Source organism: Plecotus auritus (genome assembly GCF_963455305.1).
Source record: "Plecotus auritus genome assembly, chromosome: 2".
Classification (NCBI taxonomy): Eukaryota; Metazoa; Chordata; class Mammalia; order Chiroptera; family Vespertilionidae; genus Plecotus; species Plecotus auritus.
Window position 1 is genome coordinate 137,605,552 of NC_137771.1, and position 12,653 is coordinate 137,618,204.

At 40.4% G+C, this 12,653-nt stretch overlaps 1 protein-coding gene across 2 annotated transcripts in view; it reads left to right on the forward strand.

Annotated features, from left to right (window-relative positions):
- Nucleotides 1-470: 470 nt before the first annotated feature.
- CHMP2B (charged multivesicular body protein 2B) overlaps nt 471-12,653 on the forward strand; it is a 41,056-nt gene continuing 28,873 nt past the window's right edge. The window contains exon 1 of one of the 2 annotated variants that reach the window (XM_080656947.1): nt 471-1,219. In XM_080656947.1, coding sequence (XP_080513073.1) covers nt 1,186-1,219 — 34 coding nt within the window. In that variant the 5' untranslated portion in view covers nt 471-1,185. The remainder of the gene's footprint in view (nt 1,220-12,653) is intronic. The other variant, XM_080656948.1, reaches the window with a different exon arrangement.

Consider the following 12,653-nt stretch of genomic DNA (forward strand, 5'->3'; position numbering starts at 1 on the left):
TTAGGAGGGGAAAGTTCAAAGCAAACTAAGATTCTAAATAGTGAAATAATACATTAAACTGAAATATGTGTACACACACACACACAATGAAGTAAAACAATGAACTGAAAGTCCTGATCCAAAGACTATTTATGCTTATATTTATGCTTATATACACAAGGATTCTTTAAATTACTTTAACATGATATGGGGGGGGTGCCTTTTTTTCCCACGGTAAAAACAACATACCGTTATATAGCATTCTAATAGGTTCACACTATAGCCATGAATTTTTCTTGAGCAACCGATATATTTTTAAAAATAGGCTTGACGTATTTTGCTGTTCATGTTTCCAGTTGAGAACATTAAAGTGTTGCATTAAGAAAGTTGCTCCCCATTTCCTTCCTCCTCGCTCTCTCCAACCCTAGAAGCCAGATCACCTGAGCCGACCCCGGGTCCGAGCCCTGGGCCCAGGGCCTCTCGTCAGCGCTGGGGTCCCGGGCCGCAGGGGCTGCGCCGGGGCCGCGGGCGGGCGCCGGGAAGTGGCTGAGCGAGCTGGGGCGGAAGAGAGCGTGCACTCCAGAGACTCTCTCCGCGGCGCGCACCTCGGCGTCGCCGCCAGGCCTGCACTTAGCGCGGTATTGATACTGACAGCTACGGGCTGATCGTAAATCAACCGGTTCCGGACCACCCACACTGGTCCTAGGACGGCGGGGACCCCTACTTCCCGCTTCCCCCGGCAAAGGGGAAGGGGCTGAGCAAGGCTCATCTCCGCCAGCACTCAGCACGGAACCCGCATACAAGAAGGCCCCCGCGCCGGCCCGCGGCCCCCACGATCAGCTACCTCCGCAAGCCCCTGCGGGATCGCGGCGCCCGGACCCCGAACGCGGGAGGACCGGGCGGCAGCTGAAGTGAGGGCAGCGGCGGCGGCTTCAGGCGACTCGGTGCGCAGGCGCAGCTTACAGCGCGCAGGCGCCACCTAGAAGTGACTTCTCCAAAAAGTGTCTTAGTTCGCAGTCACCTGAGCGCCAGAGAGTCGGCTGCGGTAGGCTTCGCGGATACCGCCCTCTGCGGGTCCTGCCTGGAGACCCTGCCCTCTCCTCTTGTCCTTCGGACTCGCCTCCCCGAACCCTCCCTGGGCCTGTCCTTTCCCCTGTCCTCTCCCGGACCGGGCCGAACCGGGCCGCCTGGGAGCGGTCCTTGACCATGGCGTCCTTCTTCAAGAAGAAAACCGTGGATGGTAAGTTCCAGGCCGGCCCGAAGGGGCCCAGCGCAGTGTTCCCCAGGCGTATTTGGGGGGCTTCTGGCCGCGATTCTCCCGGCAGTCCCTGGGGGCGGGGCTGGATCCAGTGGCCCCACAGGTGACCGCCCTTGTGCGTCACTTTTCTGCTTCCTCTTCCCTGACTCGCCCACCTCAGCCTCACCACCTGGGCAGTCAGGCTTCCTCCTTCGGATGACACTACCCCCCGCCCCTTTTTTTCCTAGCGGAATCCTGAGCATGTGGAGGAGGCAGGATGCTGCTGGCCCTTGAGTGTCATTAGACTTGGTGATTTAATGAATTTCTCGTTAGTTTCGATGTTTAGTTCGTTCTTCAGTTTGGATTTGTACTACTGCCTAGAAGAAACTTACACCTACAAAGGGGGGCGGAAAGTGGTTGGGGAGGGGGGTAAACAGGCTCCAGTTATCAAAATGAACTTGGGTCTGGGTTGGTCTTGTCCTAAAAACACCCCATCAGTAGAGATGTGAAACAGTTCTTGACTGACACCAATAGAAAAAATAAAAGAAACCCAATGGAAGTGCCTGGATTTAGTTTCATAATGGATTTTTCTCCCTTGTGTTTAACTTTTGCTATCTAAAGTAAGAGATGTGGTGTGTGTTACCTACATAGAAGTTTACATTTTAAGGTGCTTTCATTGTTTCAAACATTTAGCTCAATGTTATCCAAAGAGGAAGAAAAGTGGATGTACAGGAATATGCAAATTGGTGTTTATACTAGTAAGCAATGTTTGTAATGTATTTGCATATAACACTGATTGTTGATAGTCTTGATATTTTCATTGACTGCTACCAGGAATCAAATTCATTCAAGTGTTTCTCATTGCATATTGAGTCTAGGCTGCTGCTGGTTCAACCAAAGAATCAGTTCTTTGTAAGGGTCTAACTCTGCCACAAAAGGAGCAGCAGTAGCTAGACAGTGATTGGTACAAACAGGATGCTCAATCCAGACCTGGGGTAACTCCTTCATTCTTTGTATTGACTATTCCAATTCAAGCAAAATTATTTTGGGGAGGATAACAAAGACATCATTTTTACTCTGCCACTCAACCCTTCATTTCAACATGTAATGTCATCTTACCCCTAATAATAAATTTTTACTTACCCTGAGTGGGTGAAAATATTTTTTTAAAATTTCTAGATTTTTTAATTAACTGAGACTTTTTATTAACCATTTACAATACCAGAATAACTACCAAGTTGCCTTAGGATGTAATACAATGATGTGAAGTGGGTTTATGTGGGTTACTCCTGAGAATGTTATTTACTTAATCTTTAACGTGGCACTTTATGTTTTCAGTGTTCCAGTACTAATATTGTGATTTTCAGGTATTATATAGTACTCCAGGGAAGGAAAAAAGGTTTATTTCTTTGTTTCAGTTTTATATAGTGAGAATTTTACTAAACAGAGAAAAGGGGTTACATCTTTCTTACTGTGGTGTTACAAATTATTATTTTTTTTTAATTTAACATTAAAAGCCAAACTTGTTAGCTTTAATTGCTTAAGATCTGTCAAATGTCAGTTCTGTATTCTCATTGCTGTACTTCCTGGTGCTTTTAGCAATCTGATGATTATTTTGCTTGATGTATAGAGCTGAATAAAAATAAAGACAATGAGGGTGTACACTGAGGGTGTTTAAGTGTATACTCATTTGCAGTTGGGTTAATTCATCCAAGAAATAATGTTTTTGCTAATTAGACTTATATGTGGTGGTGAGGGGGGAGAAAGTCTTAAAGATTTTTGCTGGAAACTATGGTACTGATTTAAAGATCTGTATATGAATTTCTGAATATAAATTTGCCCATCATGTACATCTACTATAACTACCAAACTATATACTTGATGTTTTTTTAAATTATCATGTCAATTCAAATCACTTGATGACATCTTAATTCTAGAACTATACTTTTATTATTTTGATACGGAGCTTTACTGAGGATTTTACTCCTTGTTTTATTAAATAGTTTTTTTTGTTTGTTTAAAAGGTGATGGTATTCCTAGCAGTAATGAGGCTATATATTATGAAATGTATTTTTATGCATTTCTCCCATATTTTTGGACTCGTTGACTATTGATCATAAGATATTTTACTATATGCTGTCTTTTTATCTGTTCCAGGCAGTAATGAAATTCTGATATATAAGGAAGTATGTAACTGCTTATAGACCTGGAAAATAATTGAATCTTTTTGTCTCCTTGGATTGGCTGGAAGAGTTGCATGCTATATCATTAAAGATTACTGCACATGTAAATTAAAAAGGGAGACAACATACAACACTTATTACTATTCAGAGTTATGTTTAATTCATTCTTGACACAGAGATGAACAAGTCCCTGCACTGTATACTTTGTTATAGAAATTAATGAGAACTGTACCTCAGTGCCATACAAGAGAAAGATTCTTTTGAATTTGAAATTAGAATTGAGGCCTTGTTTTTCCTTTTACTGATTTATAAGATATATGCAAATATATTAGGGTAAAGTGTTTACAGTGTATTGTTTTTCCTTAAGTGGATGAATGGTGACCTATTTATTGGAGCTAATTATGACCCTGTAAATCAGAATGCCATGAGTACTTGTCATAAATGTACAATTAAATATGCCTCTTAAAAAGTGAAGTTCTTTATGCACTATGTAGTTTTTGTCTGTTATACTAAACTAGCGGATTCATGCACGAGTGGGGTCCCTCAGCCTGGCCTGTGCCCTCTCACAATCTGGGACCCCTCGGGGGATGTAATAGTGCCCGAAGCAGGTGGCTGGGGAGGAGCCCGAGCCGGGCTGGGTGCTGCACTGCTCCTGCTCATCCTGGCCCTGCAGCGCGGTGGTGCTGCCTCAGAAGCGGGAGAGACTTGCGCTGCTGCAGCAGCCCTCGCCAGCCATGAGCCTGGCGTCTGGCGCCCGTCTATCAGCTGAGCACCGTTCCTGCTGTGGGAGCACTGACCACCAGGGGCAGCTCCTGCATTGAGCGTCTGCCCTCTGGTGGTCAGTGTGCGTCATAGCAACTGGTCGACTGGTCGTTCAGTCACTTAGGCTTTTATGTATACAGATAATGACAAATTTGAGGTCCTACACTAAGCCAGCACCAAGTTAGCATTTTGTATGCAGCATCTTATTATAATTCTCGCAACACCTATGAGTACTGTTATTATCCCCACTTTGTAGATGAGGAAATTGAGAGGCAAAGGACGAAGTAATTAGTCCAAGGTTATACAACTACTAAATGGCAGAGCCAGGGCCTAATCTTTTTGAATATTATCAATGTTATTTTTTTAAATAGATAATCCTATGGCACAGTTTAATTTTGCTGTTCTTGCTAAGTAATTGGAATTCTCAACTTTTGTTAGTTATCATTTAATGTTACCTTTTGTCTGTGAGCCAGACTGTTCTCTCAGAATGAGTGGTAGAACTTTAGTATCTAATGACGATAGATCTGGAAACAGCTCTCTTTTCCTGATTCTCTCTTGACCCAGTATTTCTTAGGCAGCAGTACCCTACCTCTTTTTGCTCTTCATCTTAACCTCTTGTAGTGATGGCTCCTATCTCCACCTCTTTGTTTCACAGATGCTCCCCATTTTACAGCAGTTTGCCTTACATCTATCTCATGAAAGGAGATTTTTGTTAAGATCATCAATTAGTACTAGATCACCAAATCCAATGGCCATTTCTTAATGATCATCTTTTGGGCCTATGTTTTACATTTGAATCTGATAAAAATTTCTTCCTTAAAACTCTCTTGGCTCCCATGACGTAATTTTCCTCATATTCCTCTTTTTCTTTCTCCTTTCAGGTTTCTGTTTTCTTTTTTCCTTCTTTTCTCCTTTTGTCCCTTCCTCCCTTTATCCTTTCCTCCCTTCCTCTAACTTACTCCTTAAATGTTAGTGTTCTATTGGTTCCAGCTTGGGCTACGATTATGCTAATTGTACATTCTCTATCTGCATGATCTTATTCAGACTCTTATTTTAATTATAACCTAAATCTTGATGTATCCCAAATTTGTTTCTCTAGGTATATTTTTCTGAGACTTAGATCAAAATATGCAGTAGTTTGCTGAGTATTTCTACCTAGATGTCCCAAAGGATGTCAAATTAAAGAGATCCCCAACCGAATTCATCACCATCTCCTTTAAGTCACTTCCTTTCCTGGGTTCTTCTCCAGTGTTTAGGAGTTCTTGATTTTGTCCTCTACCTTCAGTTAATTACCAAGTCTGCTCCTTTTGCTTCTTAAATATTTGACACATATGATCTTCCTGTGCATTTCTTTAAATCCTTGTTGTCATTCATATCCCATTTATCCTGCACTTTACTGCATCACCTGTTTTTCTTTGCTGTAGTTTCACAGCCTTTAAATCGTTCATCTACAAAGTTGCTTGTGTGATTTATATACCTGAAACCCAGATCTTCCTATGCTACTCCTCAGTATAAACCCCTTCATTGACTCTCTGGTACCAATAGGGATCATGTAGGTGCTTTTAATAAGGCACATATGATCTTTGATCTGCTTCTTGTCCTTCTTTTTGGTCATGTCTTTGAACATTATACTGTCCAGCTACACTGTTCTCATATTTATCAGTATATACCATACTTTGTTCATGGACATATTTTTGCTTATGATGCCCGTATGGAAAAAATTATTTTTTCTCTTCCTCTAGCTAACCTGAATAATCTCAGGTTTTTTTTCCTTCTCTAGGAATTCTTCTCTGATGCCACATCAAATTATGTTAAATCCCTCAGTACTTTTTTGGTTTTTGTTGTTTTTTTTTAGCTTCTCCTTCCTGACTTGCATTGAGCAAAACCAAAGTAGATCCTTGTGTTCTTCCAAAGTTTGCTTATGCTTGCTTATTCTAACTTTTTCAAAGTTGCAGAGTCTTCAACATAAATGAAAATATCTTTGCAGCAGTTTGTAATTTAAAGACTAAATTCCAAAATGATAGTATTCCCTGATCCAAAGTAGTATTTCTAGTATCCAGAGCTTACTATAGCCTACATCCATATTATTGCCACCCACCTTGAACTTTAGTGCAAGTTTAGAGATAATTTGAGGGAACAGAGCTTCAAAGTCTTTGCCTCATTGGGCTGTTACCCATGTATACTAGTTATCCAGAGTGCAACAGAAGCTGTAGAGTTTTGACTAAGTTGGGATAAATTTCCTATCAAGAGTTCAGTTGTGAGGCCACATTTCTAATAGCTCAAGAGGGAATTAAATCTACCATGTATATAAACTGAATTCCCTCCAGAAACATACCTGCTTTCTTCCAAATAAAAAAACAATATTCTCATGGTGCTGCCTAGAGTACCCAAATCTTTCATAGGATGATGGGTGTTCCCTTAGGGCTTATTATTTTGAGTATTTAAAAACTCAGATTATACTTTCTACTTGGCTCCTACATTCTTGGCACACTAAAATATTATTATTATTATTATTATTATTACATGTGGGATTCAGGAGCACAGTACAGCCTTCCTAGCATTTTTTTCTGAGCAAAGGTCTCCTCCATACTTTTGAATGGATATTTCTAGAAAAAGTTTCCCTGTGTATTTCTCCATCCCTTTCATAATACCAAAGACTGGTATTTCTTTTCATGCTACTGTTACTTACCTTCAAATCCAGGTGTCTGCGAGACAGATGATCTTTCCCTCTCATTTCCCTACTTGTTTAAGCTGAAAAATGACCTTGGACCATTTTCTGAACTTAAGCTGTTCTTGAAGGCAGGGCCAGAGCCTGTGTAAGAACCAAATGTAACCTAAAGATCTGCTCATAGTTGGCCCATCTAAATACTTTCCTTCAGCTCTCCAAAAACCGATATTTTAAAAATAGTAATAAATTCATTTCAATTCCTCAGGGCTTGAGTGACTTTTGAGAGTTTACTGGTAAGGGAAAAAACAACACATTCCTTTTTACTTCCTTTTATGCCACCTTAGGGCTAGTCTCCTGTTTTCTCTTTAGTGTTGTGCATCTTCTTTCCAAGCAAGTTCTGCTGAGTTTTCCAACTTCAGCCTAGTTCTTAAGTGAATCCTTGGCTCCCTGGACCATATGTAGAGTAAAGCTGTTGGCATGATCTTCCACTGTTCTTTCTGGTTCCCATAGTTGTTTTTTTTTTTTTTGTTTTGTTTTTATTTTTTTCTTTACCATGTATCAAAACTGGTTCATTAAGTTGATACCATTTCTCCCTGATTTCTAAGATACCATTTCCAAAGCCTGAGAAACGAATTTACTTTGCATATGAAATTCTAATTCCTCCTCACCTACTCTCTCATTGTCATTTTCCTTCTGGCTTTGAATAAATTTGTTTCCTAGAGCCAGCATTTTCTAGATACTGACCTTTCTTACCCCTTACCCTTTGAGCTGGTACCATTTTTGCAGCCCCCATCTACAGAAGAAGATTGCACATCCCCACATAGTCAGGACTACTTTCTACCTTATTGTTCATCGGTGAGCTCCACCATGCCTGCTTTTGCTGAACTCACACTCCTGGCTCTTGTTTTTACTGTCATGATCAGAGTTTCTCAAATTCCCATTATCCCACTATACCAAAGCCACTATACCCACTATTTCCAATGGTACCAGCTGATGCAGAGCTTGTAGATTAATCTAAAGGGGGAGTTCCCTCCCCTCTTGGGATCTGGATACAGGTTAACAATTAACAGAAATGGTAAAGCAGGATGGAATATTTTGTGCTCCTATTTTGTGCATGTGATGGTTAGATTCAAGATAACTGATAGAAATAAAGTTGCATAAATCAAAATGATTTTTCCTAAAGAATACATTTAAAAGCAGAAAATATGATGTATTAGATTAAAAAGTCCATCATGACCTTAAAGGACAAAACCCAGTATATGGTAGAGTAGATGCTGTCTAATAGACCAGCTGACTTCCCACTGAGTGGTATAATCTGCGTGTTGTGCCTCATGCTCATGAGACAGTAATCCTGAACTGCCCTACAAGCTTGAGACAGCCCCAACCCTCAAAAGATAGGCACTTAAACAATATTCCCTGCAGATTAATGAATGTTCGTATTTACAGTTGATAATTACTTTTTTTCTGTAATCCTCTAATGAGCAAATTGTATGTAAATGAGCATGGTGTAAAAGGACAGCCATAATTCAAGTTGGGCCTTGGCCTCAGACCTCACTAGGGAGGACCTTTTAGATTTTTAATTTTCAGCTTTCTTTTTTCCTTTTCTGTAAGCAGATAGACCTTATTGACTTAGAGTCAAAGAAAGCAGAAGGACCTTTTCTGTCTATGTCTTCCTACGTCCAAAATTTAAGTCTGAGACCTTATTACTCTAGTCTAGTGCATGCATGTGTTATCTGGTTTATTACTAAGAGTCTTAAAGGCTTGAGACAAGCTTTTATTGCCAAGAGTGGCCTGTGTGGTTTTCTCTAAGTGTTGTGCTGGTTATAGGGTAGGGAGGGTGGTGGCAGGGACAGCCCCAGACCCTTTTTACCTCATCAAATGGTGACAGAACACACCATAGGTGTCCTTCTGACATTTTCAGTTTAAGTTTTCTATTACCACCTACTGTGAAGTGCTTCACAACAGCCCACAAGGTAGATGAAGTGTTGGAGTATAAGGATTCAGGGAATGCTCTTTTACCTGGAGAGGGAAGCAAAGGATCAGCAGGGGAGCAGGATGGACAGGAGCCAAGCTCCTAGATGTCAGCAGTACCCTATACATGTTGCTGTCATTGTCGGGACTCAGTGAAAAGAGGGGAAAGCATTGATTATTTCAATGCTCCATTTTTTCCATTGTAGAACAATATCTATCATAGTTCAGGTTTTACTATTAATATCAACTTTCTGCCTTGATAGCCAATATATTTTATGATACATTTTAAAGCAATATGTTTAATTATTTTATATTTCAGTATATATGTTTATACTCATTTAGATCACTGTTAATTAACATATTGGGATAATAGTTGGCATGATGTAAGGTGGAAATACAAATGGATAAATAAATAAAATATATACATTCCCTCCTCTTAAAGAGCTTGTAATTTGGGAAAGAAATCAGACGTACTAAGAAATAAATATAATGGAAAATAAACTTGGCCTTAAAAACATTGAAAGTGCCTTAGAACCTTTCCTGATGTTATTCCTTCTGAATTATCTAGAAGACAAAGTCATTAAATGTGGGTTTAGTATAGAGATTATTTTTTAAAAATTAAAGAGCAATTTGTTTGTTTTATATGATATACCTATCATTTCATATGAAAAATATTTTACTACCTTTTTCTACTTACCATAATGTGTTTTAAAATATTATGACTGTGTTTTAGTGTATAACATTATATGCTTTCAGTTTATAGCTCAGTTTAAATATTAATAGGTCTATTAACAATAGGCTGTGGAATTTGCAGTAGTTAATTTTCTTTATTTTCCTTCTCTAATATACAGTGACAGTTATGGTACACATATTTACATAAAATTAAGAAAGGGGAAGTAAAACTATTTGATTAAATTATGTTTTGTTAAAATTTCATGTCATGAAACTGTTTTGTTTTTATTGTTGACACTATTACAGATGTCCCCCATTTCCACCCCCCTTTGCCCACTTCATAATACTTGGTTTTTCAACAAAGATATCTGTAATCTTTACTCTGATTCTTTGACACTAACTGGGTGTATCCAACAATTCAGTTAAATTGTAACTCTTTCTATCTGGAGTTAGCACAGAGTCTATAGGTTAAGGGCTCAGTCCCGCAAGACTGTCCTCACTTAATATTCCAGGAACAAGTCCCAGGTTGCTACCATTACTTCTGACCAACTTGTTATAAATTCAGGTGTCACCACAACTCCCTCCTCACATTTGAGAATCATTAGAAAAACTCTCAGAACTCAGGGAAGTGCTTTACTTACTATTACTGGTTTTTTATAAGGATAAAACTCAAGAATAATTGGTCAAATGGAAGGAAGGTATTGAGTAGATGAGAGAAAGTGCTTCCATGCTCTCTCTGGGCATGCCACCTTCCCAGCCTGTCTATTTGTTCGCCAACCCAGAAGCTCTACCAATCTCTTTGTTCAAGGTCACTCCCCTCTCCTGAGTAGTGATGCTGAAAGTTCCCACCCTCTAATCAAGTATTTGATCTTCTGGTAACCAGCCCCATCCTGACACTGTCTAAGGGCCCCCCTTTCTGAGTCAAAAGACATTTCTATCACTCAGGAAATTCCCAGAATTATATGAGCTCTGTTCCAGGAACTCAGGACAAAGATACATACTAGTATGTGTGTGTGTGTACATTATACATCCTAGTAATGAAAAAGTATTTATTATTAGAAATCTAGATCTGAGCAATCAAGGCTTCAGCAATTGCTTTGCACCTGTGTCAACGATCTAGCCACAATTTAACTTATTAAACTTATTAATATGGTGGATTCTTTTATTGCTTAGTACTCTTGTAACCTTAGACCAGTGGTTCCCAAAGTGGGGCAAACGCCCCACAGGGGGGCAATTTGATTTTTAAGGGGGGCAATTTGAGAATGAGTTATTAATAGTGAATTTTTTGCATTTCTTGTAGTTCTAGGGGCCTCATATACAGTATATAAATATATATTGTGATATATTTATGCATTTCATTTCTCTATTATATGTGTTGAAACTTTGCTATTTTTTTCATATCACTTATTATTATTATTACTAGAGGCCCGGTGCACGTGTCCCTCAGCCTAGCCTGCACCCTCTCCAATCTCAGACATCCCTCTCACAATCCAGGACTGCTGGCTCCCAACCATTCACCTGCTTGCCTGCCTACCTGCCTGATTGCCCCTAACCGCTTCTGCCTGCCAGCCTGATCACCCCCTAACCACTCCCCTGCCAGCCTGATTGATGCTTAACTGTTCCCCTGCCAGCCCGATTTCCCCTAACTGCCCTCCCCTGCTGGCCCAGTCACCCCTAACTGCCCTCCCCTGCCAGCCTGGTCGCCCCTAACTGCCCTCCCCTGCCGGCCTGGTCCCCCCAACTTCCCTCCCCTGCAGGCCTGGTCCCCCCTCCCAACTTGCCTCCCATGCAGGCCTGGTCCCCCCCAACTGCCCTCCCATGCAGATCTGGTCACTCCTAACTGCCCTCCCCTGCTGGCCTGGTCACCCCCAACTGCCCTCCCCTGCCGGCCTGGTTGCCCCTAACTGCCCTCCCCTGCTGTCCCAGTCACCCCTAACTGCCCTCCCCTGCTGGCCTGGTCACTCCCAACTGCCCTCCCCTGCAGGCCTGGTTGCCCCCAATTGCCCTCCCCTGTAGGCCTGATTGCCCCTGCTGGCCATCTTGTGTCCACATGGGGGCGGCCATCTTGTGTGTTGGAGTGATGGTCAATTTGCATATTACCTCTTTATTATATAGGATTTTTTAAAACAATTTCTTAGTGATTTCTTCCTCAGTATTTCAACTGTCCTTTCATTCTTTTATTTTTCTCTTTCATGGATGCCATGTTCTTTGGAAGCTTGTTTAGACCAAGTTAATGGCCTTTTAGGCTTATTAGGAGTTCACTTTTTGAATAAGAATTATATGTCATGGTGGGGGGACATCAGGATTTTAGAGATGCTTAGGTGGGGCATGGCCAAAAAAGGTTGGGAATCACTGCTTTAGACCATCATCACTATCTCAATACTTTGTCTTATACTAAAAACTAGGGGGTTTTTAGTACACAAAGGGGTTATATTTCAAAAGTTCATTTGTAATTTCACAGTTTTAAATTTAGAGTATATTTTTTATTGAAACAGTAGGGTAAATGGTAAATGTTTTCATACCAATAAGAAAACAAACAAAACTGTGAGTGTTTGAGTATTAAGGATGAAAAGGCTTATGATTTTTTTTTGAAAGAAAAAGAAATGAGAGCTTTCTTTGCTGTTTTGTTTAGTCTATAGATATCAGAAGAAAGATATTATGTGTTGTAGACTGAATTGTGTCCCCCCAAAGTTCATATGTTGGACCCCTAACCCTTTTGTGACTATATTTGGAGATAGGGTCTTTTTAAAGAGGTAATTGAGATTCCATGAGGTTATGATGCTGAGCCCTAATCCAATAGAACAGGTGTCCTTATAAGAGACAGAGATACCAGGGATGGGCACACAGAAAAAAGGCTATATGAGGATACAGCAAGAAGTCAGTTAAATACAAGCCAAAAAGAGAGGCCTCGATCGAAATCATATCTGCCAACACCTTGATCTTGGCCTTCCAGCCTCTAGAACTGATAAAATAAATTTCTGTTGTTTAAGCCACCTAGACTGTGGGGTTTTTAATGACAGCACTAGCAAACTAATAAATCATATTGTTTTAGAATAGGATTTCAGCCAATGCTCTGTGGGACATTAGTATCTAGGAAATGTTAATAGAGATTTCTTAAAAGGAATCCTTGGTTTAATAAATTTGGAAAATATCTATAATATATTCTTCCCTTAGGGATTTA